This window comes from Polypterus senegalus, chromosome 17 (genome assembly GCF_016835505.1).
Source record: "Polypterus senegalus isolate Bchr_013 chromosome 17, ASM1683550v1, whole genome shotgun sequence".
NCBI classification, from domain to species: Eukaryota; Metazoa; Chordata; class Cladistia; order Polypteriformes; family Polypteridae; genus Polypterus; species Polypterus senegalus.
In genome coordinates this window covers 83,664,711-83,689,142 of record NC_053170.1, presented here as the reverse complement: position 1 = coordinate 83,689,142, position 24,432 = coordinate 83,664,711, and the positions used below count along the sequence as shown (strand labels likewise).

Below are 24,432 nucleotides of genomic sequence, written 5' to 3'. Positions count from 1 at the left end.
TGCACTGCAGGTGGAGGACTAGGGGCCATCAGTGCTATGTGTGGCTCAGATCTGTGGCATGCGACATCAAGTCTTGATCAGTTGAGCGGAGCCCCTCATAGCTCCCTTTTGATAGACTCCTCTCTTCTCATCTGGTTTCCTACAAGCTAGCTATCAAGAACTGGTCCATCCTTCCGTATCTTTGTCCAGCCAGGACGTATAGAGTGGTCCAGATCTAATTATGCAATTTTCATTACGCTAGAACTTATTAAGTTTATTACATAGAAAATCACCCGAAAATCCCGGACCATCGAGAAGTGTGCGAACTGACGACATGAAGAATCGTCTTTGCGCCGAACTGGAATCGTCCCCACATAAATCAAAGTCATCCAGACGATCTGGATCTGCATAATTAGATCTGGACCACCCTGTATATATGTATATACCAGAGGGACCGTGGGGTACAGTGAGCACCCACACAATAACAGCTGCCATGTTACCTGCAATGGAGAGAGCAGCAGATCTGAGAAAAAGCTGCATAGAAACAGGATTGGGTGATGTGGTTAGATAAAAATGTGCTCTCCTGTGTGGCTCTTTAATGGTCCTCTAAATTATTAATGGCTGGCAATAAGATATTTTGTGCACTGAAGTTAAAAATCACAGCAGAACGGCAGAGAAAAAAAAAAATAATATGAATGCAGGAGAGAAGGAGAGAGGAGGAAACAAAGCACAAGGCAAATGAATTAACTCCTGGAGGAACAAAAATGGAGCCAGAACAGCCCAATGGCACCCAAATACAACAATCCAGAATGACTGCTTGCACCAAAATAGGACAGTTCCGATAGAACAGTGTCACCTACAGAAGACAGTAGAGGATAACTAGCTGAATCAAAAATGACAGTCCAGAGTGGCCAGTGGTAGAAGGAGAGGATAGTCTGGCAAAAGACCAGTCGCACTCAGTAAGGAAAGTTTAGTGAGTGACCAGTGGTACCAAGATAAGAAGGTAGACAATAACCAGCTGCACAAAAAGCAGGACAGCTGGCATCAAGGCAGCTAAAGCTAAAACCATATAAGACAGCATCAGTGGCAACATGTTAGTGACTGAACTGAGGTCGGATAGTTCAGACGTTGACCATTGGCACCCAGATATGTTGGTACAAAATGCCCAGCTGCACGACAAAGGACAGCTCAAAGAGTGGAGTGGCGAGTGAGAGTGACCAGTCACAAGTAGGCAGTCCAGTTCAGAGAGGGACTAGCCTCATCTAGATAGGGCAGTTCAAAGATTGAGTAGCTGCACCCAGACTACAGAGTGACAAGTGGCAGCACGATAAACTGATTAGATTGACCAATTGCACCAAAACAGGACAATTCAGTGAGTGTATAGCCACACACCAGCAAGTTCTAGGAATGACAAGTCCAGAGAGTGAAATAAAGTGGCAGGTTGCAGAGGACAGCTCAGGAAATGACCAAACATGCCCAGATTCCTGACCGAACCCAGATAGGACAGACAAAGATGTGACCATTGGCCCCTAGATATGAAAATACAGAGTGACTAGCTGCACCAAAATAGGCAACTCAGAGAGTGATGACTCCTACCAAGATAGGACAGTTCACAGAATGGCCACTGGTGCCAAGATAAGATGATCAGAATGGTCAGCTTCCCCAATATAGGATTGGTCAGAGTGTACAGCCACCCGCCATCATATTCAGAGAGTGACATGTGGTACCCATAAGGGACAGTATGGTGAATGAAACAGAATGTCAGTCCTGTGGTCACTTAGAAAGGACAGCTCAGATTATACCAACCACACCCAGATAGGATATTCCAGAGACTGAACTTAGGTAGGATGTGCCAGAGGGTGACCAGGAACAACCAGAAACACTGTCCAGGGATTTTACCAGAGGCACCCAGATAACACAGTCCATAATGACCAGCTGACCAAAAATAGGAAATGCTGAGTGTCACAAAGACAGAATAATTAGAGAATGACAAGCTGTTGTTACACTGGACTGTTACAGTGACCAAGACCACCCACATAGCACAGAAACTGCCCAGCCAATGCCCAGCAGTGGAGGACCAGCCAGCCACCCCCTGCCAAGAGATAATCACAATAAAAACCAAGATGGCTTCCAACTCACGTGATCATTGCTTCCGTTGTTGTCCTCGTACTTGGTTTCTATGTGAATGGAAAACTTTGGCAAAAAGGAGCACTACAAAGGAAAAAAAATGAGAAAAGAAAAGGTCAGCAAAGAGTCAAAAACCCCCCAGAGCAGGACCTGGAAAGTGTCCACCATGTTACGGTCTGCTGCTGGTATGACCAGTTGAGAGTGGGCTGCTCATATCTTCTCACACAATGGGGGCATGGAAGGGTCTGTATTGGCCTCTGCATTTGGGGTAGAGGTCTAGTAAGTCTGGAACTACCTTCAACCCTAGGGGTACCTCAGCATGCCTCACTCTGGTGGAATCAAGCAGTGCTGGGTGGCCTTCTTGTTCCACACATAAAGCCTGGAATGACAGGAGGCAAAAGAACAAAACAAAAGAGTGCGGGCCTCAAGAAGAAACTTTTGGGCACACTTGTTCATCTGAGGAACATAATGAAAAGGAAGTCGGCTACAGCGCCCCTGGATTGTGAACAGGAAACAAGTCACGTCAACCCTGGGAATGGACAACTAACAAACAACACAGATAACAAGTCACCAGAATGGACACTGGCTATTCACATAAGTAATAATGTCAACAACGTTTTAACTAATTAGAAGACATGCAGGTTAGGCAAACTGGCAAAGCTAAATTGGCCTCTTATGTGTACTGTATGTGTGTGTGCCCTGTGGTGGGCTGGTGTCCTGTCCAGGGAATGTTTCTGCCTTGTCCCCAGTGTCTGCTGGGTTAGGAGTCCAGCTTCTCCACGACCATTCTCTGGTTAAGTAGTTTTAGAAAATTGATGGATGGCTGGATAATGAATGTAAACAGGCACTGCCCCCTTAGCAGAAGGACACCCAAGCATGGCACCTTCTGCTCTTGCTACCTGTGGGCAGCTCACACTGCATTCTGCCTCACTCTTTGTGTTTGAGGACCTCCTTTGAGCTGCAGAGGTGTAGTAGTCAATGCTAAAGTATACCACATCAGAACTCATGTACATCAAGAAGCCATGGTACTTACAGTGTACTCTGGTCGAGGTTAAGGAGCAGGGTAGTCCAGGCATGGAGGGGGAGAAAAAGAGAGGCATTATAAATATTTAGGATGTGCCACTTGTAGATATCACTCTGACTCGCTCCTTGCACACAACTAGGTGACCCAATTGTGTTTCACCATACTCACCTGTCACTGTGTAGGGGTAGTAGTTCCACGCTTTCTCTGTTACGTAGAAGATCTTGGGGACCACGGCCCGGGCCCAGCTGGGAAGTTTGCTGGAGAAGACAAAGGAAATGTCTTATGATTACCACTGTGCTGGGAAATAAAACGTCCAGCAGGGAACAGGACCACATCTCGTCTCTCAGTGGGGTGAATGGACTGGCTCCAGCACAAGGTGGTCCAGACTCAATGGGCTACCGGCCAGGCTCCAGCACTGGCATCAGCTGTGTTTAACACCCAACTGAGAGCATCTAGAAAATGGCATCACTGATCTGCTTATTAGGCAATTGACAAGTATGAAACACGTGTCTATTAATCAAACTTGGCATGTTGTCTGTAAACGGCATCTGAGTAGGGTTTAAGCATCGTGGGCAAACTGGCACACATTGGCAATCCTGCACTTCTCACCGCCACCAGATTTATCTTCATTTACACAGACAATGTCAGCCACTTGGAAGCAAAGGAACTGACATGGGCACAAAAACTGAGAAAAAACAAGGAACATATGGAGGGGCATGAGAGCGGGCATACTTGAGGATACTGCTGCTAAGTGTATTTCAGACGTTTTGGATTGGGGTGTGGATGTTGTAAACCATTTAGGACGGAAGAGCATGGGAATGAGAACAATGTCTCAATGCACAATGAGAAAACATGAAAAAAACAATATAATAAAATATGAGGAATAAAACCATACACTAAACAAGATGATGTACAGCGATACCAAGGAGGGTGACACAAGGAACATTCAGGCAGCTTTACACATTTTTGGCCATCCTTCCATTTCCTGACCTCATTTTATTCACTAGAGAGTCCGATCCCGGAATTGTGAGACATCAGCACTGCCCATTATGCCACCCTCTGATTGTTTAATCAGTCGCTCATCTGTTTTTATGAACCTGCTTATCTTACCAGAGGACTGGGCTGAGTTGCTCAGAGCTTTTTATGGCAACATAGAATGTAAGGCCGGTAACCAGCTCAAGAGGGGATGTCGGTCATTTGCATGACCAGGCCAAATAAGAGTGAAAAACTAAGAGAACCAGATGGAAACAAAAAACACCTCCACGCTGAAACTGGTAGGGCTGAAAAATAAAGCAAAGGCCACGGGCTACGAAGCAGTTATCTGCTAAACCATTGAGGTGGTGTAAGACAATGACCTCATCTCTCTCTGAATTACTGATGTACTGCTTCCTGACAAAAGGAACCCAACAAAGGACGGATGTACTGGCTTGGTAGGTCTCCATGTATATTCTTCACAGAGCAATGCACACACATTTGGTCTGTTGCGCCACGCAGTGATTATAAGAGCTCACCTTGTTTCTGTGCTGCAGAAGAACAATGGCAGCAGGCAGCACCTCGCTCTAATCACATTTGGAATTCCTAACCGGATAAAACAATTTGGGCACTGAAGTTTGAAGAAATATCCTAGCTCAGAAATGCCTGTCAATCAGTTATTCTCAAAAATACAAAGCTGCTGCGCACACACACACACACACACACACACACACACACACACACACCTCGACCCTGCGCTCCATGCCAGGCTTCATCAGGAAGTCTATGAGCAGCCAAGCAACACTGAGGACTGTGGGAGCTCTTTGTACTGAAAGCGTTGAACCGTGTCTGAGTCATTCAGGCGGCTGCTCATTAACATTTCAAATGAAATCTAGCAAAGGACTTCCCTCTGAGGTCCTCAATCCACCTATCTGTCTTTTAAACCAAATATAGATTCTTACATATTTATCTAATTAATGTACATACGTCAGTGCAAACACACTGTGCATTCTCAAACCCTCTGAATCCAATGCAGGGTCTCGGTGACTGATGCCTATCCAGAAAGAGCTGGATACACAACGGGAAACGACCATAGACAGTGGGCCAGTCTATCGCAGGGCACGCACACACACACACTGGCACACCTACCATACATGCCATAGGATTATCAGGAGGAAAATTCCAGGAAGACAGTAGGTGAACATGCACAGTCTACAAGGACAAACTACCGACTATGGGCATTGAACCATGTCAAGGTGGCACCACTGTGTCACCCATCTATCGCTAGAGTGCCTTTCATGTTTATCTATCTAGAGTTTCATTTCAGTTATTTTTATTGTGCCTTCCATATCTACCTATCTTCCTTTATAGTACCTTTCACATCTTTCCATCTAGCTATAAATCTTACCTATAGCACCTTTCACGTCTATTTAATGTCTGTCTAATTATCAGAGCACTTTTCAAGTCTACCTCTCTTTAAGGCACTTTTCATATTATGTTATGTAATTTTCTAACCTGCTTAATCCATACCAGGTTGGTTGTAGGAGGGGTGGGAACCTACCCCAGCATGCAGAGGGGGCAAGGCGGGAACAAACCCTGGACTGGGTGCCAGTCCATTGCAAGGCAAACAAACAAACACATACCAAACACACACTAGGGCCAATTTACAACTGCCAATTCACTGACACAGGCAGAACATGCAATCTCCACATAGGGAGGACATTTGGTCGAACCCTGGTCTCCTTACTGTAAGGCAGCACCACCACCATCATTGTGCCACCGTGCTGCCCCACTTTTCACATCTATCTATCTATCTTTATACAGTGCCTTGCATATTGTCTTACATGGTACTGTTTATTTATGTACATCTGTCTTATCTCAAGTTTATTACAGACAGTTTCAGGGATCTGCCTAACAAATCCATTCATCAATATACTGAGCCCACTTAATCCACTGTGAGAGCCACAGTTTATTCCAGCAGCAATGGGCACAATTTAAGCAGGGCACCATTCCAAAGTGGCAAGGATGGATTTCGAATTTTCAAATACAAGCAGTACCGAGAAGCGCCAAAAGAGGGAGAAAGAGAGGCACAAACCACTACATGCCATAACAAATGGCCGCTGAGCTGGAATGGTTTTCAGCTGCAGGTGACCAGAGCCGATTGGTACTTGGCAGGCCTGACAAGATTTAACTCAATTTTGATTAATATTGACTCTTTGGTTAATACTGCTCTATAGTAAACGGTCAGCCACAAATAAATATCGGGGCTTTCTAATTTATTTCTGGATTGATTAGTGTTTGCTGAATTGCAGCAGCCATGCAAAGAGCAGCGCTCCTGCTGAGCTCCATGACCACGTCTAATCCTGACTGTGCTTTTGGCTAAATCTTTTTTGCTGTAACAGACAGCGCTGGGCTCTGTGTTGAGGTTTTGCCACCGCTGCCCATATTCACAGATATCGAGGAGCTGGTAGTCTATAAATTATTAGACCCTCTCCTAGATCCAGACTCATCCTCATCCTCATCATTACACTTAGGCTCACAAACCCTGTGGGCTGCAAGTGTTCGGCACATGAAATCCTGAACCCCTGGTGCTCCTCAAAGACAAGTCATAATGTCTCCCAGTTCACGCCCACTGCAGTCTACCAGTGTCCAGTCGCCTATTCTAGATGTCTGTTCTGATCTTCTGTGTTGTTACCCATACAACAGTGACAAGGTGCCATCTGTAAACTGCTGCTAGAATCGGCATACGATGGAGAGACGACAGACAAGGGTGTGCGGCGTGACACTCGATGACACAAGGCTGTGCGCTTTTGTTTCCACGGGATGTGGTTTTGTTGCTGCAGGTGAGATGACAAATGGCAGTGTGCAATGTATGGCATTGTGTTCACGGTATGTTTAGGGGGCTGAAAGCTCTTCTGGGCACCATATACAAACATGGGAGGATAACGGTCTTGGCGACTACTGGGCCATGGGTGGGATAAAGCAGGGCGTAAGACTTCCAGCGGCCTTTGCCAGTTGATGACGGGGGTATGTCACCCTCCAAGCTGGAGAATGCCAGTGGCACATACTCGTGCCCAATCACAGTCGCTCAAAGTGGGCATTGCTTACTTTACTAAGCTTTTAGTGGCACACAAGGCCTGTTAAGACGGCAGATTTAGCAGCGATGTGCTCCCTTCACCACCCGCATTCCAGAGAGGACATTAAATGGCTGAACTGCAGCTCTGCCAACACTTTGGTCCGCTCTGTACTTCATCTGATAATAAAGGTGTATATCAGTGTTGAGCTGGCACCTCTGCAGAGACTCATTCACCCAAATCGACACTCATTTTAGGCTTGCCACTGTAAACTGAACTTTGGCTGGATGTGACAGACAAAACAAGCAGGCCTAGGATCTGTAACTGGAAAAGACCTTGATCCACTCACCAGAGGTTCGCTGGTCCTTCATTCTCTTTCGGGGAGCTGAACACCAGCCGGTCACACTCTTTGGGGTGAGAAGTCACCCACTATCTTAACAGCAAAAAGCTCACAAGCTTTCTTTGGCCTGGAAGCTACTCTCCACATATAGCCTTGGAGACAGATGCCCTGAACTAGCTTTAAGATCCACTCTACCATGCCAAGCTCTGTGCCAGCGACTCAGCCCAGTCCGAGAAGCTGCATTACTTCAAGAAGAGAAGAGTAACGCCTTCCCAGTTAGTTTGTGGAGGACACAGCAAAGAGCCCAAGAGCAAGCTGAGGAAGGCAGCAGCACACTACAGCACGGTCAAAGGACCATGTAGCAAAAACCAGGAGTGCACTCTAATGCCAAAAGAGTCCTCCATTTGAAAGCAGGGCAACAGCAAAATGCAGCTGCACACAACATCTGACATCACGCTTAAAGACCGGGTATCGAAAACTGTTTATTAGTAAACAGCCAGCTTCTTCTGCGTTACACTTGTCCATCTCATCTGTCTCATGTCCTTCTATGTCAATATGAATGCCACCCTTATCATGCTGCTATAATCCTTGTGGTTATCAATAAACTGAATCATTATATTTCTGAAAACGAGTATGCTGTAGTTACCTTCATACAAGTCTGACTCATCCCACAGAGAAAGGTAAAGGAGCTTTAACCAATTATTTAAATAATTACTGGCATTGCCAAAGTCTAAATTGGATAATAATTAACAGATTGGTTAACATCAGTCAATCCATTCTTCACTCAACACCATTGCATAATTTCCTGCATTTATTTGGTGCCCCTGTGGGTGGTGAAATCGAGGTCCCTCACATTTTCCAGGGTGGTCTACCACTTACTGACTCTTACCTGTTAAGGTAGACACGCTTCTCGGTGAATTGTCCATGACCGTGGTCTGGATCCTCATATGGCTCATTCTGGACCACCTCCACGCCCTCTCCACGGTCGCTCTGCTCATGGCTGTGCTTGCTGATCATGTACAGTTGGCCAATCCTGTACTGGAAAGAGAAAACACAAAAGCTAAACTGGGCAGCCGTTACCAAGCTCCTAATAGAGACACCAGGCAGGTGACAACTCCAGCACGGACTTAAAAAGGGTACCTAAGGCACATTGCCGCTATTTCCATGCTTTTACCTTTCAAAGGGAACGTCGTTTGTAAACCACAGCAAGACCTGAGCAGAACACACATGGCTCCATCTTCTGTGCCCCCAGAGCTCATGCGCCTCATCAGGTCCACTGTGTATTCCTTCTGGCATATTGGTGCTCATTATTTGTACCAGCTCCTTGTCTGCTGGCATATTACTGACAACCCAGTAGGGTGTCCCTGTGGTGCCTGCCACTTACTAACAAGTAGCCAGTTTTTTGCCCCTTTCTGTATCAAATGGGGGCCAAATTGGCATCTAAGTCATTAAGAGTATAACTGGCTTCATGAGCAAGCCTCCCCTACTCTTCATTTCCTGGATTTCAGCCTGCTCCTCTTATGTCTTTCACCGTTTAGCCATTGCCACACGTTGTTTTTTTTTTCTTTCCCTTCGTCTAAAAAATATTTAGAGTGCAGCAGGGCCAAGAAAAGGCCAGCCATTGTGTGTGTGTCAAAAATAATGATGGGTAGGCATGAAACCAGGCACAGGTGGACGGCAGGAAGACCGCCAAGCAGCGTGAAGAGGCTGCCGCACAGCTGGGACCACAGCAGAGAGCAGCAGAATTAAAAGGCCATTAGCCCGTGACTGAATCGTCAATTGTCTTTATTGGATTTGTCACAAGCGAAATTCGATGCAGCAGATCGCAGGCGGGAACCAACCCCCCTCCCCGCCCGCATGCCTCTTTAGCGGCGTGAACGCGAGAGCAAACACACACTCACGGATACGGGCACAAAGACACGCATAATCAGAGCCGTTCACACACTCCACATAAACATTACTCTCCACTAATGTGCACAAAAACTCCACGCAACGACGCACGCAATGCACTGACTGCGCTGAACGGCAGCAGCCTGAGTGAAGAGTGGAATCCGCTAAAAGGGAAGACGACACAGAAACGAGTTAACATCACAACCAGGAGATGAAGAAAATCAAACTTGGGGCGTGAAGCCAAAAAAAAAAATCACACTTGGAGGGCTCTAGCGAGAAACTCATAAGCCAGTAAAAAAAAAAAAAAATGATTAAAGCAAAGAAACCTGCGCTAGGGATGTGCACGATGCTGACCTTTTAAAGCACCGTGGTAATGACGTCACGGGTCACCAGCTCGGAGCCGACCTGCCTAAGCGCGGCACAGCAATCAGCAGAGCAACTTCCTAATAATCTTGACCCCTGCCAGAAGAACAAAACGGCACCACAGCGGTAACTTGCTTTATTTTTAACAATGTTAAAAATGCAACCAATTGGAAAACAGATGTAACCATTAAATTCCTTGCTCTCCAACTCCCCTTAAAACAAACACCGGATCATGACACAGGCTTTCTGTAACATGTACACAGACAAATGAATACACGTCGTCACGTACATGGGTGTAGCAGGCCTCTCTCTGGCACTGCCTTGACAGGGGAAGGATTTTGGATGCCTAACAATATTTTCACCCTCAGAGATGGAGAAGCCCCGCCTCTAACCACACCCCTTCCAGTATGCTGCTTTATAAACCCCTCCCTCCCACAGCGTGCCCTGGACATCTGCTGGAGCACAGACTGGTGTTGACTGGCATTTTTTCCTACCTAAATCTGTGGTTATTCAGTGGGACCCCCTCCAACCCTCCTGTGAGGTCCACGTGTTCTCCTTCCACAATGCACTAATGCTCACATAATTATACGTAGAAATACAGAACTACATTCACACACATGTGCAAAACCGGATTATCTGGCACAGTCACATCATGGTATTTGCGCACAGGCACACAGACATACATGTGCACACGTGCAAGTGAAAGCCCACAGAAAAACATAATTGCTTATACCAGGGCTTCCCAACCTTTTTCATGCCCCACACCCCTACTGCAGCTACGCTTGTCAAAAACTACCAAAACTTCTGCAGCTTTTAGTTTACTTCATAGAACAGTCAGTCATTATTCAACCCGCTATATCTTAACTACAGGGTCACGGGGGTCTACTGTAGCCAATCCCAGCCAACACAGGGCACATGGCAGGAAACAAACCCCGGGCAGGGTGCCAGCCCACCACAGGGCACACACACCCGCATACCAAGCTCACACTAGGAACAATTTAGAATCACCAGTCCACCTAACCTGCATGTCTTTGGACTGTGGGGGAGAACATGCAAACTCCACGCAGGGAGGACCCGGGAAGCGACCCCGGGTCTCTTTATTGTGAGGCAGCAGCGCTACCCGCTGTGCCACCCACTTCATAGAACACTTTAGGCACCAGTGTGGTGCGTTTTCAGATAAATCCACAATCCAAATATCTTCTTTTTAAAAGTTTTAGTACAACTCAAAGTAACAGTTCTCATAAAAATAGAAAAAAAAAATGATATTACAATGAAAAAAAAAAGGTTCTTGTTTAAAGAAAGTTCTTTTTAAGGCTTATTTGTCTTGAATTAATTTTTCTCTGAGTTTGGTCATACAGTCGTATTATGTGTGGAACGGTAAGGACGTTTAGAAAACTGTAGGCCAGTACCCTGTTAATAAACTAATCTAACAGGCCATGCCAGCAGTGGGAGTCTCTCTTAACTGCCTTACTTAACACTCTTATACAGTGTGGCGATGGGCGCCGGCCGGGATGCCCCTTCTGTATGTGGTAGACATGGGCTGCACAATACCTCCCCTGGGTCGCTGGATGGCAGCGGCGCCTCGGACTCCTGCATGGCTTCATGGGAGTGGGAGTTGGTTACAGCCCTGTTGGGATCCGAGGGGGGCGCCAGGGGGTTTGGGCGGGTTTTCTGCCACACCCAGAAGTGGGTCGACGAGCACCTGGCGCACTTCTGGGGGTGTTATAGAAGGAGCCAGCAGTCGTTACTCCGAGAGCCAGAGTTTGGGGTGAAGAAAAGGAGAATTTATTTGTGCTTGTCGCTTTTGTGTTTGTGCGACTGTGCTATGCCTGCGGGACACGGGGAAGACAATAAAAGTTCATTTGTTTTTATACGTGTGCCTCCCGCGTCTGTCTGTGTCGGGTCAGTGCTCATATAGCGCCTTTATCACAACAGATTGAGCTAAGGAAGGTCCATTTCACGTGAACTTGCAGGGGGTAAAAGACTAAACCATAATCTAGATATTCTATTGAGACAAAGCAGACATTTAGGTGAATTTAACATTTGCATTAACTTTCTAAGATTGGCTTTTACAACTAGAACATATCCGATTTATGTTTGCACTCCCGACAAAAGTAATATCACATTCGAAGAGGAAGAACTCAAATTTCTAATTTTTGAACTCCAAAAGATAAGCTTTTAACTCTATGGATGTAGAGGAAAGCCAAGCAAAATGACACCTTTTATTGGCTAACTAAAAAGATTACAATGTGCAAGCTTTCGAGGCAACTCAGGCCCCTTCTTCAGGCAAGATGTCCAAAATGTAAAAATAAATTGAGCAATTTACCATTACAAATCTCAATAATCTTGTACATGTGTCCCCAATTAGACACTCGATGATCCTGGAGTCGGTGTATACCGTGAAGTGCACCAAGCGCTGCAAGGAAATGTCACACGATCAATGATTGAGGGGTTTGGGGGATTGGAGACCCCCGTGGGTGCCAGCAGGCCGCTAAGCAATGAATCACACTCAACAGCGTTGTCCTCTGATGACGCCTGCACTGCAGTTCAAAAACAGATGCGCTTTACGGTTAAAACCGCTGCGCTGCTGCCAGGACCTCCAATAGAAGAGATGGGCCGAGTGTAAGCAGCAGGTGTTGCATCCGATTCAGTCTCCCTGAAAACTGTTAAGAGTCCGAGAAGCAGGCTTTAGATAGATAGATAGATAGATAGATAGATAGATAGATAGATAGATAGAATGTGAAAGGCACTATATAATAGATAGATAGATAGATACTGTAGATAGATAGATAGATAGATAGAATGTGAAAGGCACTATATAATAGATAGATAGATAGAATGTGAAAGGCACTATATAATAGATAGATAGATAGATAGATAGATAGATACTTTATTAATCCCAAGGGGAAATTCACATTACAGGAGACGCAGCTGTGGTGAAGAGAGGGCCATACACGTGAACACAGAGGACAAGCCGAGACGTAGCAAATCTTTTTTTAATTATTCTATTACCCGTCTTCTTCAGGCACTCTGGCTTATAAGACATACGAGAAGATCAGTGCCATGTTCCTTTGGAGCAGTTTCAGTAAGGCACCTTATTAACTTGTTGCTGCCATCTAGTGGATATGTAGTGCTATTAACTTAGTATTTATTTAGCTGATAATGGAAACTTTTTAGTCAAGTCAGATTGTCTCAGTGTTTTTTCCCTAGATCAAGAGTTCCCAAACTTTTCTTGGCTTTTTACCCCTTTACCAAAAACTTTTAAAACCGTTGACCCCCTAGTCATTTACTTTACTTACTCAAATTAATAAATTTGTACAGTACTTGACATTAAATATTTCACTAGATATCAAACTTTTCATTTGAATCACTTGTAATTAATGATTGAAAAAGATAAAAGGACTACGGAATACGGCATTATCTTGTGCAACATTTAATATCAAAACCTGCACTAACGAAAATTAAAGCAATTTTTTTTTTACATTTTTGACATTTATGAAATAAATATGTAAATTCAAAATAATTACAAATATTGAAATCACTTTATTAAACATAAAAATGAAGTGAAAAAATGAACATGTTTTTCATGTCTGCACTTAACGTTCGATAAGACGATGCACAGACAGGTTTGTATTTTCATGCATTCTTACTTGTGACTCTTCTAATGACACATTTTATTACCTTTTCGTTCGCAAGTTTGGTATGTGATGTGTTTTTATCAAAAAAGTGTTTTTTTTTTTAAATTATTTTACTTCTTAATTAGGCACCTATTGGAATCATAGATATTTTGAAGTAACAAACAAATAGCAGTAGTAAGGGGGTCTATTTTTGCTGCCGTCGACCCCCAAATTTTTTTATTGAAAACTATCGACCCCTAGAAAGTTCAAAACGACCCCAGGGTGTCGATATCGATCACTTTGGGAACTCCTGCCCTAGATGTTTCTCTCTATTATAAAAGAAAATCTTTTTTTTTCTAGTCCCGCCCTCCTCTCAGCCATTTTCAATCACGGTCCTCTCACCTCTCATTCGTGTGAATGCTTTTGACAGACACACTTCCTGCTCTCTCAGCTCTTATAAATTTTTACGTTTTCTTCACTTTAAGTTCCCAATTAAAGAAGACGCATTATGTCCAAATCTTAATGAAGAATTTCATCCCGAAGGGTTGTCAACAGATGAAATGAGTACACGGGCAATCCTAACACCGAGAAACGATGAAGTCAAACGAATTAACACGAAAAATGACGATTGTAACACGGCAAATTGGTTAAAATGCGTATCAATAGACTATGCTGAAGCAGTTGATGGTGATCATACGGAAGATGAAAACATCAACTTACAAAATCACGAAGAATATCTACAACCGTTACCACCGTCCAGTCTTCCACCGGCCGAATTACTGTAGAAAGAAGGACGTATGTCTAATCATTATCCTCTGATGACGGCTCCTGGCAGGAGCTGAAAGCTCAGGAGTAAAAACCACTTTATGATACGTGGTTCATTGTCTCCCTTTGTGGATCTCCAACTACAAATATGCAAACCGTATCAAAAACCTTCGCTTCCAAAGAAGGACGTATCCAAGAAAGGTAATGTAGTACATATTCCGCGGATAACAGTAGACACTAAAGGAGATCTTGATATGACATTTGTATTAAAACGTTTACAGTTTCCCGTCATAATAGCTTTTGCTAAGACAATGAACAAATCTCAGTGACAAACATTAGAAAAAGTCATTTTATTTAATAGAGGGAAAGAAACAAAATTCACTCACGGGCAGTTATACGTTGCGTTGTCACGATGAAAGTGATTCAATGTGATATTGACGAAAAGTTAATTCAAACAATTGTTTTTACTGAAGTTTTACAGCAAAAGTGTAAGTTTAAAAAGTATAAGCGTGCTAATTTCAAAGCCAAACAGAACGAAAACGTATTACGCAACGAATACCACTAAAGCAACATGAAACATCATTTTCTTTCAATTTATTACGTTTTACTATTTTTAATATGTTTAATTACTCGCTGTAATGTAAAATAGTTAAACAATTCCCGTGAAAATAACAATCTGTTTAAATTCTACAACCGCATCCCTGTACGCGAGTGGCAGAACCGTGAAATGGCTAGCGTGTAGTGCCCACCTGGGGGTTGGCGAGTGAAGTGGGCAGCGGGCAGAGCCCCCTAGTATATGAAAGAAAATGTTGTTACCCAACTTTCAAAGTTAGACTATACCAGAAATAACTGCAAAGTCATATAGAAATAGGTGTGGTGGTCTTCACGCGAGGCTCTAGCAGCTTTACACCGGATATACAGACCCTGTACAGATCTGCTGCATGCTTGTGTGTGACTTTTTGTCGCTACCGTGTCACTGTCAACTATTCCGAGGAGACATGCAGCTAAGAATTCCACTGGCCGTGTACGAGTGGCGGTAAACTTTATCGGATCATGTGAACGCACACAATGAAACAATCCCAGAGAGACGTACACACTTCATATTCGCAGACTGACATCCATTCCTGAACACTTCACACAACAATCAGACACAAAGTGCCACATCTTTACTCGTCTGCTTACACAAATAATCATTCAAATGATCAACTGCACTGCACAGAAACACATTCTCACTCATGACAGAAACACGAGTGAGGGAATTCTTCAAGTTGGGGGCCAAGCAGGTTGCCCCTTTTAATAATGGTGTTGGCAAGGCAACAAAATAAACTAAGAGCACGGTGGCGCAAACCAAATAAAATAATGATCAGGCTGTAAGGCCTCCAGAATAAAAAGTGCACTCAAGACTCAGCCCCACCTTCAGGGGGCTTCTCTGTCTTGCAGTCCACGCACCAGAAGGGGCAGAGTCAGTTGCCCTCATTGGACATGTGGGTGTAAAAAGAGACGATACCATAAGCGACAGCACCCCCATGTGCCCTGGCATGGTAGCCCTCACCTGTGATGAACCCGGACGGTAAGCCACTGATGCGCATGCGTGACGATGTATGCCCCTTGTCCTGACTCGGAGTGAGAAACTAAGAGTTTTCAATGATAAGGATCAGGAGGAACGCAACAAAGTCAAACCCAAAAGTCATTCCGGTCTGTCATTAAGTTTTAAGCACTAAACAAAAATCGAGGTACCTAAATGACAAGAACACAGGCAGGATTCACCAAAAGATTTGTCAGCGAACACCGGGATGTACAGTATCTGCAGACTCAGATGTGAAATGGTGGCCAGTGCCAACCTTGTAACCTACTGCCTGTATGTCGTCAGATACTGTGAGATCCGCGATCACCTCCACTTGTCAACTGGGAGTCATGGCACAGTGGCACCCCTGAACAAAACAAAGATGGCGCCGAGGCATAATATTAAAAAAAAATTCCAACTGACATAGAAATAAAAAAAAAAAAAAGAAAGGCAGATCACAGCAGCCATGACCAAAGCGGCACACAGACGCACACTAACAGGTCTCACCTGCTGTCACTTGCAATGGCCCCGAAGTGCCTGGTTTGCATTTCAAATGTGGAGCAGCACGTGTTCCACGTTGATGTGAGTCAGTTCAGGCCTGTGGCAGCAGGGCGTTACATGAGCGAGTACTGAAAAAAAACCAACAAGCAGTGTCGTTACCCCCCTCCGTCTGCCATTCTTCACTTGTAATCATTTCCTGTGCGCTTAAACGGGGCAGCCGTTTGGATGTCTCCGGTGACGTGGGCCCTGTGCTCCCGAGCTCTCTGCAGCCCTCCGAGGCACTTAGCCTCTTGCCAGTCACTAATATTTCTTCCCAATTGCAGCGACACTTCAAATGATGGATTACAGCGCTTTCACGCGTAATCCGCTTAATCTCCAGCGCTTCTAACCCCTTTCATCTTCGGTGCTGCCACTGACGACACAGACAGTGATGGGGGACGCTGAAAAAGGAAAAGGAGACGATCACAGCCTCCCACACACTGAGCTTCTGGGTCCTCTCTGTCACAAGTCACAGAAAAGGTGGCCAAGGGCTGCAGTCGCCAGGCCAAAGGATGGACAATAAAGCCCAAGACTGGAGATGCAGAGGCTTAGCAGTTAAAGCCCCTGCATTGTTCTCCTGCCTCCAGGCCCTTCCCCATAGCAGAACAAAAAGAGAAAGGCTACGGGTGCTTCTTCCCAGCCTACCTACCCCAGCAGCACTGACAGCCACTTTGCAGACATGAAGTATGTGCCTGGCTGTTGATATCTGGGATGTTTAAGGGCCATGCTAGTCCACGTCTCAGTACATTTTATAACAAACCCTTAGATGGGACGGCCAAGATAAATCCACAGTGCCAGCTGTGAAGTGTGCCCAAGCACACAAACCACCTGCAGAGGATCTTCACACGAGGCTGTGGCTCCACAGATGACCCATTAATTAGCGATGTCTTGGCACTGCGCACTTATGCGTCAGCCCAGCAGAAGCAGCCAGATCTGTCAGGCACCAATCACACAGGAGGGGCTGAAGCCACGAAACAAAAAGATGAAGAAGCAGAACAACAGAGGAGAACAACACAGAGCGCACATTCGGCACGACGACTCTATTCAGACGGCTCTTTGCTATAATTAAATTGTGAAGGTGGACCGAAAAGATGCAGTGAGGAAAAAATAACAGTGCTGGGCGCATTGAGGTGGCGACACAATGAATCCTGGTTTATGTCAAGGAGGGAGGCCGGTAAAGGTGTCAACTATAGAGGTTGGGGGCACTCGGCTTGTGATCTATGGGTGTTTATCCCTAAAGAGGGGGAATCTCACATACATAGCTGAATAGCAGGGCTGTATAAGACAAGAGGGCAGGGGAAACGAACAGCAAGGAGTAGAGAAAACAGGAAGGGGTGTAGGGAGCGAGCCATACAGTGAAGTATGAAGGATGGAACACAAAGGGGATGGATATGACAGAGAAAAGGGGAGGCAATGAAGGGAGAAAAAGAAAGAGAAATGAGCAAAGGGGAAGTATAGTGGGGCGGACAGCTGGGACCCATGCACAGCCTGGACGCCCCTTTGACACCACGCTACGTCCCCTGAAACACTTGGTGGGAGCCCCCCTGGGTTGCATCGGGGCCACAGGCATGGGACTTGAGAGCTCATCCCTGTTGGGTTCCGTGGCCACCGCCAGGGGGAGCTGCATGGCTTCCTGAGCCCGGGTGGGCGCTAATGTAGCCACACTTGGAAGTGCAGCCTAATTTAGGTCAACTACCACCTGAAGCACTTCCGGGTGGGCTATAAAGGGAGCCTGAGGAGGAGGACGACGAAGCTGCCTGGGAGGAGAAGTAGAGGAAGAAGAGTGGGTTGTGGTGACTTCCTTTTGGGGTCTGTTTTTGGAGCTGTGTGGAAAGACGTGTCCCCCAGCTGAAGAAAAAAGAAAAGTTCTTTTGGTTTATTTTAACGTGCCTCCGGTGTGAGTCTGTGTCGGGTCAGGCGCCTATATAGCGCCTTTGTTACAATAGAAAAGAAAAAATATGTAGGCATTAGGGTATACAGAGGAAAATAAAATGAAGAAATAGCAAGAGTTTAGCGGGGCTTGACACGAAGGAGAGAATAAAGGGTCTGAACAGACACAAAAAAAGAATTATATGGGAATGGATATTAAAGAAGAAAAGAGTATGGGGGCCGGACACAAAGAAGTGAGTATAGGGGATGGAAATAAAAGAAAAAAGATACAATGACAAAGTACAGGGGGGGCTTGACATAAAAGAAAAGAAAGAATATAGGTATGGGGGGCTGCACACAATGAAGAAAAGAGTAGAAGGAAAGAGGGAGGCAAAGAAAGGAGAAAAGAGTATGGGAAGCTGGACACAAAAAATACATGAGGATGGACACAGGAGGGGGGGGGGACAAAAGAAAAAAGACATAAAGAAGAAAACAACATGATGAAGAAATGAAACGGCTTGATACAAAGGAGAAAAGGCTATGGGCGGACAGTGAGAAAGGAGAAACTAATCACCAAATAAAAGAACTATAGAGGGATGGACTTAAAGAGTTTTGGGGCTGGACACGACAGAGAAAAGAGTATAAAAAAAATAAAATAACACATTTTATTTATATAGCGCCTTTTCCCATGCTCAAGGCACTTCACGGAGTTTAAGAAAGAACGGCAGGGATGAAGGATAGATGCAATAGGAAAAAGGACTCTAGGGGGACGGGAAGAAATGAGAAAAGTCTACGTGCTTGATACAAATGAGAAAGGAATACGATACACAATACGGGCATGAAATGAGTCCTCACAGCTAGTGCTCTGGCACTCTTTACTCACGTTTATGTGGTGCTGGTGCGGCTTTATGGCAGGTTACAGCATTCCTGGAGCTGCCAAAGGCTCTTTTTCCGAGAGAGCGATAGAATCAGGAATATGAAGGTGCTTCTTGTATGGCTTCCCCACATTTGGAAATTTGCCCCTCATGTTGTTTTTAACCATTCCAGGGTGCCTTGTGTTTGCTGTTTTGTTTGCTTTTTCTTGCGTGAAAGGTCATCGGCCCCGGGGTTTTGTCTTTCTTCAAATGGAGGCGCGCACTTGCGGTGGTGAGTACAGACTCGCCTACAAAAGGTGCTGTGACTTGAATTCAACAAATGGCTGGCTGGTTGCTAAAGGTGCCTACACAGCACATTGGGGGGTTAGCAGGGCTTTGTAAAATTAGTCAAGCGGCCCAGAAATGGGGGGTGAACCGAGTGGGGGAGGTCAGCCAATTGCAGTCAAAAGCCCCAAAAGTCACTCAGGCTGGTAGAGGTTCATGTGCATGCCATGCTTATCAGAAGACAACTTTCCAATGGAAATCAAACAGCTGTAAATATTACAAAGACTAAAAACGTTCACCTTCCGATATGTGGCTGAACAGAAAACAATAATCGAGGTTACTGATACAAGGAGGGTGCAGCAATGGCTGGCTAGGACCTTGAGATCTCATTCTGGATGGGGAGCAGACACCGGAGTGCACAGTGCGCCACACGGGATCTGAACTTAAACAAGCTTAAAAAGTCCGATCACGCACTAGTCACTTCATTTTGTTCAGCTTCAAAGATGTTCTTTGTTTTTGTTCATTTTTGCCATTTATGGGCATATTTCCTCATTTATTCACAAAGAAGAGTTTTTTTTATGAGCTTTACATTTATACGGGTCCTCCCTGTGTGGAGTCTGCATGTTCTCCCCGTGTCTGCGTGGGTTTCCTCCCACAGTCCAAAGACATGCAGGTTAGGTGAACTGCCGATCCTAAATTGTCCCTAGTGTGTGCTTGCTGTGTGGGTGTGTGCCCTACAGTGGGTTGGCGCATTGCCCGGGGTTTGTTTCCTGCCCTGCGCCCTGTGTTGGCTGGGATTGGCTCCGGCAGACCCCCGTGACCCTGTAGTTAGGATATAGCAGGTTGGATAATGGATGGATGGATGGATATTTATACTATGATGGCGCTTAGAGCACACAGAAATATCGATTTATGGCAAATGACAATTTATTGTCAAGCCGTAAGTGGAACACAGAGGAGAAAAGAGTTTTTGGGTAGAAATTAGCTAGGGGCACAGACAAGGTGTGAAATGGGGCGGGAGTCTGGGACCCCCAAGAAATCCAAACTGTGGGGGGGGACCCTGAAAATAAATAGTAAAATCATGTTATCACTTGGGCGGCACAGTGGCGCAGTGGTAGCGCTGCTGCCTCGCAGTTAGGAGACCCGAGTTCGCATCCCAGGTCCTCTCTGTGTGGAGTCTGCATGTTCTCCCCATGTCTGAGTGGGTTTCCTCCCACAGTCCAAAGACATGCAGGTTAGGTGCATTGGCGATTCTAAATTGTCCCTAGGGTGTGGGGGTGTGTGTCCTGTGGTGGGCTGGCACCCTGCCCGGGGTTTGTTTCCTGCCTTGCACCCTGTGTTGGCTGGAATTGGCTCCTTGTGACCCTGTAGTTTGGATATAGCAGGTTGGATAATGGATGGATGGATGTTATCACTTTACCAATCACTCAGTGCCCAATACTGGATTACAGTTGGACTTTAGGAACTCGACTTGATGTTATTTTGGGACTGGCGAGCTTTGTTGGGCTGAATGGCCTGTTCTCGTCAAGATTGTTCACATGTTTTAACACCTCCACCTGCTTCTCATGAAGGGAGACCACCACCAACTCACTTGTCCTGTCTGTGATGCTCCCTGCATCACCGGACGAAGCCCTCCGACTCCTTTTCACAGTCCTTCTACCTTTTGTTTTTGATGCAACCAGAAATTTAGGAGTCAATGCAGAACATCTGTAGATGATGTACAGTACAATGGAGTTGCACCAAAACAAACAATATACACTCACCTAAAGGATTATTAGGAACACCTGTTCAATTTCTCATTAATGCAATTATCTAATCAACCAATCACATGGCAGTTGCTTCAATGCATTTAGGGGTGTGGTCCTCGTCAAGACAATCTCCTGAACTCCAAACTGGATGTCAGAATGGCAAAGAAAGGTGATTTGAGCAATTCTGAGTGTGGCATGGTTGTTGGTGCCAGACGGGCCGGTCTGAGTATTTCACAATCTGCTCAGCTACTGGGATTTTCACGCACAACCATTTCTAGGGTTTACAAAGAATGGTGTGAAAAGGGAAAAACATCCAGTATGCTGCAGTCCTGTGGGCTAAAACGCCTTGTTGATGCTAGAGGTCAGAGGAGAATGGGCCGACTGATTCAAGCTGATAGAAGTGCAACTTTGACTGAAATAACCACTCATTACAACCGAGGTAGGCAGCAAAGCATTTGTGAAGCCACAACACGCACAACCTTGAGGCGGATGGGCTACAACAGCAGAAGACCCCACCGGTACCACTCATCTCCACTACAAATAGGAAAAGAGGCTACAATTTGCACGAGCTCACCAAAATTGGACAGTTGAAGACTGGAAAAATGTTGCCTGGTCTGATGAGTCTCGATTTCTGTTGAGACATTCAAATGGTAGAGTCAGAATTTGGCGTAAACAGAATGAGAACATGGATCCATCATGCCTTGTTACCACTGTGCAGGCTGGTGGTGGTGGTGGTGTAATGGTGTGGGGGATGTTTTCTTGGCACACTTTAGGCCCCTTAGTTCCAATTGGGCATCGTTTAAATGCCACAGGCTACCTGAGCATTGTTTCTGACCATGTCCATCCCTTCATGACCACCATGTACCCATCCTCTGATGGCTACTTCCAGCAGGATAATGCACCATGTCACAAAGCTCGAATCATTTCAAATTGGGTTCTTGAACATGACAATGAGTTCACTGTACTAAAATGGCCCCCACAGTCACCAGATCTCAACCCAATAGAGCATCTTTGGGATGTGGTGGAACGGGAGCTTCATGCCCTGGATGTGCATCCCACAAATATCCATCAACTGCAAGATGCTATCCTATCAATATGTGCCAACATTTCTAAAGAATGCTTTCAGCACCTTGTTGAATCAATGCCACGTAGAATTAAGGCAGTTGTGAAGGTGAAAGGGGGTCAAACACCGTATTAGTATGGTGGTCCTAATAATCCTTTAGGTGAGTGTAAATCAGTAAGAGGGTATGGGGCATAAAACAGAAAAAGAACAAACGGTAAAGGCAGTGGAACAGACAGCGGAGAAGAGTATAGAGAGCGAGACGCAAAGAAAAAGAGTCCATCAGGCTGAACCCACAAGCAGAGGGAAGAGTGTGGTATGAAATAAAATGAGAGAGGAGTATAGGGAGGAGATTCTGTCTTTTGCTAAGACTGCAGGACCAAAAGACTTCAGTTCTGCAAATGTTTTCATTCTTCTGCACCTCATTAAAAGAGCATCATCCTCGTCTCTGCGTGTTGCTGCAGGCTAACTTTACAGGCCTGCGTCTACTCGGAGGGCCTGAGCTTTTAGTTAATATTTAATGACAAGTAAATCCAGACAGGGCTGTTTGCTGCCAGACACCGGGCTGTAGGAAACCCTTTGAAAGATTATTAAATAAAGAGTCACATTGAGCATTTGAACTTACGATTAAGGAACACTCCAGGCTGGACGGCGCTGGTTGGGTGGTGGCAAGTGCCAAAGGCAGCAGGCACAAGAGCAAACGACTGGTCCTGCCAGGGGCTCAACATCAGTTTTAATGAGCTTTGACTCGAGGGTGACACAGTTCCTCTCATGACCAGCACAAGCTAACTCGTATTACTGTAAAGGACATTACAATGAATAGAACGTCTTTTTCCTCTTTTCTTTCTTTCTTCCTTCCTAGAAATGAAAGGAGTTCAGTGCCGGGTCAAGCACTACTGACAGCCTTACATAACACAGCAGTCTCTGAGCAACTCTTTCGCTATTCTTGTCCAATCTGAGCTGCATGACTGAATTAATAAGGCAAGCAAAAAATGAAATTCCATAAAATGTACATTTTGCTAAACCACAAGAATGAGATTAGCTCAAAAAAAAAAAAAACCCGTAAGATGCAACCAATGGAAGCCGTGGACTACAAACGGACCGCTCAGGAGTTGTGTGTGTGCCAGCTGCTCCTACAGATTTGCAATCTTGTGAGCTCTACTTTCATGTGGATTCTTTCTAAAGGTCCACCTTCCGGTACTTTTCTATTATCGTGACGCAAATCGGATTTTCATTTTTAAGATTAGGCACCCAGAGGTGACAGTAATTTAATTAGATCAGCGGACTCCATTCATTCTTTGAAAAAAACAACTTAAAACTCATCTAGTTTATTTAGGAAGGCCTTTAACTTAACACTCTGCCCTTTCTTTCAGTTTACCTCTCTGTCCAGTTGCTCAGGATAATTTGAGTGTCTGTTATATCACAAATTAGGTTATTTGTTAGGTTTTTCTTTTTTTAGTATTTGTGGTTGGGGTAGGCCAGTCTAATAATTTCAAATCCAAAACTTAACAACCAGGGTGGTGGTCCCACCAATTTGCGTCCCGATAATAGAAAAGTACCCACCTTCCTTTCATTATTAAATTGGATTCTACATAGCTATGATATTTTGACCTTCCTCTCATGACCAACACATCTCTGTCTCCCTCAGCCAGATTTCACAGATCCGTTCTGAACAGCTCCAGCTAGACTTCATCTTCTGATTAGTTCTAGAGAGCCGTTTCGTCTTCCCATATGATTAGGGTTGCCGGATTAGAAAATTAGAAATACGGGACACTCTTAAAATCTCTCTCCATATTACTATATATATATATATATATATATATATAGTCAAGGATGCCAGGGGCCATGACCCGGCCGGAACGCCAGGAGGGACCGGAAGAGGGTCAGAGCACTGCCTGGATCACGTGGGGTTTGCCTTCCAGGTTGCTTTGGGGGCCACGGGTCAAGGGCATGGAAGCCTTTCCCTGTAGGGGCCCGTGGTCACCGCCAGGAGGCGCCCCGATGTCTTGGAGACTTGTTGCCCCAGCACTTCCGCCACACCAGGAAGTGCTGGGGGGAAGATTTATGACGGCGCCGGAGAGCAGCCGGGAGGACAGCCGGCACTTCTGCCACGCTGGGGCGTGGCTAGAGGAGGAATGCCGGGAACACCTGTGGCTCATCCGGGTCCTCTATAAAAGGGGCCGTCTCCATTCATTCGAGGCTAGAGTCGGGTGGAAGAAGGACGAGGCAGGAGAGAGTGGAGGCGGCCCGAAGAAAGGCATTTGTGGCCAGGACTGTTTGGGGTTGTGCACTTTGAACTGGGTCTGGGTGACCAAAATACTTGTAAATATTGTGTTGAATAAACGTGTGGTGGTTTTAAAC

General features: G+C 45.4%; 1 protein-coding gene across 3 annotated transcripts in view; it reads right to left on the bottom strand.

Annotated features, from left to right (window-relative positions):
- Positions 1-24,432, bottom strand: part of pitpnc1a (phosphatidylinositol transfer protein cytoplasmic 1a) — a 109,828-nt gene that overhangs the window by 12,811 nt on the left and 72,585 nt on the right. For 2 of the 3 annotated variants that reach the window (XM_039740879.1, XM_039740880.1), the window contains 4 exons: positions 8,406-8,554; positions 3,299-3,387; positions 3,140-3,147; positions 2,119-2,190 (listed from right to left, as the gene is read on the bottom strand). In XM_039740879.1, coding sequence (XP_039596813.1) covers positions 2,119-2,190; positions 3,140-3,147; positions 3,299-3,387; positions 8,406-8,554 — 318 coding nt within the window. Of the gene's footprint in view, positions 1-2,118; positions 2,191-3,139; positions 3,148-3,298; positions 3,388-8,405; positions 8,555-16,222; positions 16,300-24,432 lie in introns of those variants that run through there. The other variant, XM_039740881.1, reaches the window with a different exon arrangement.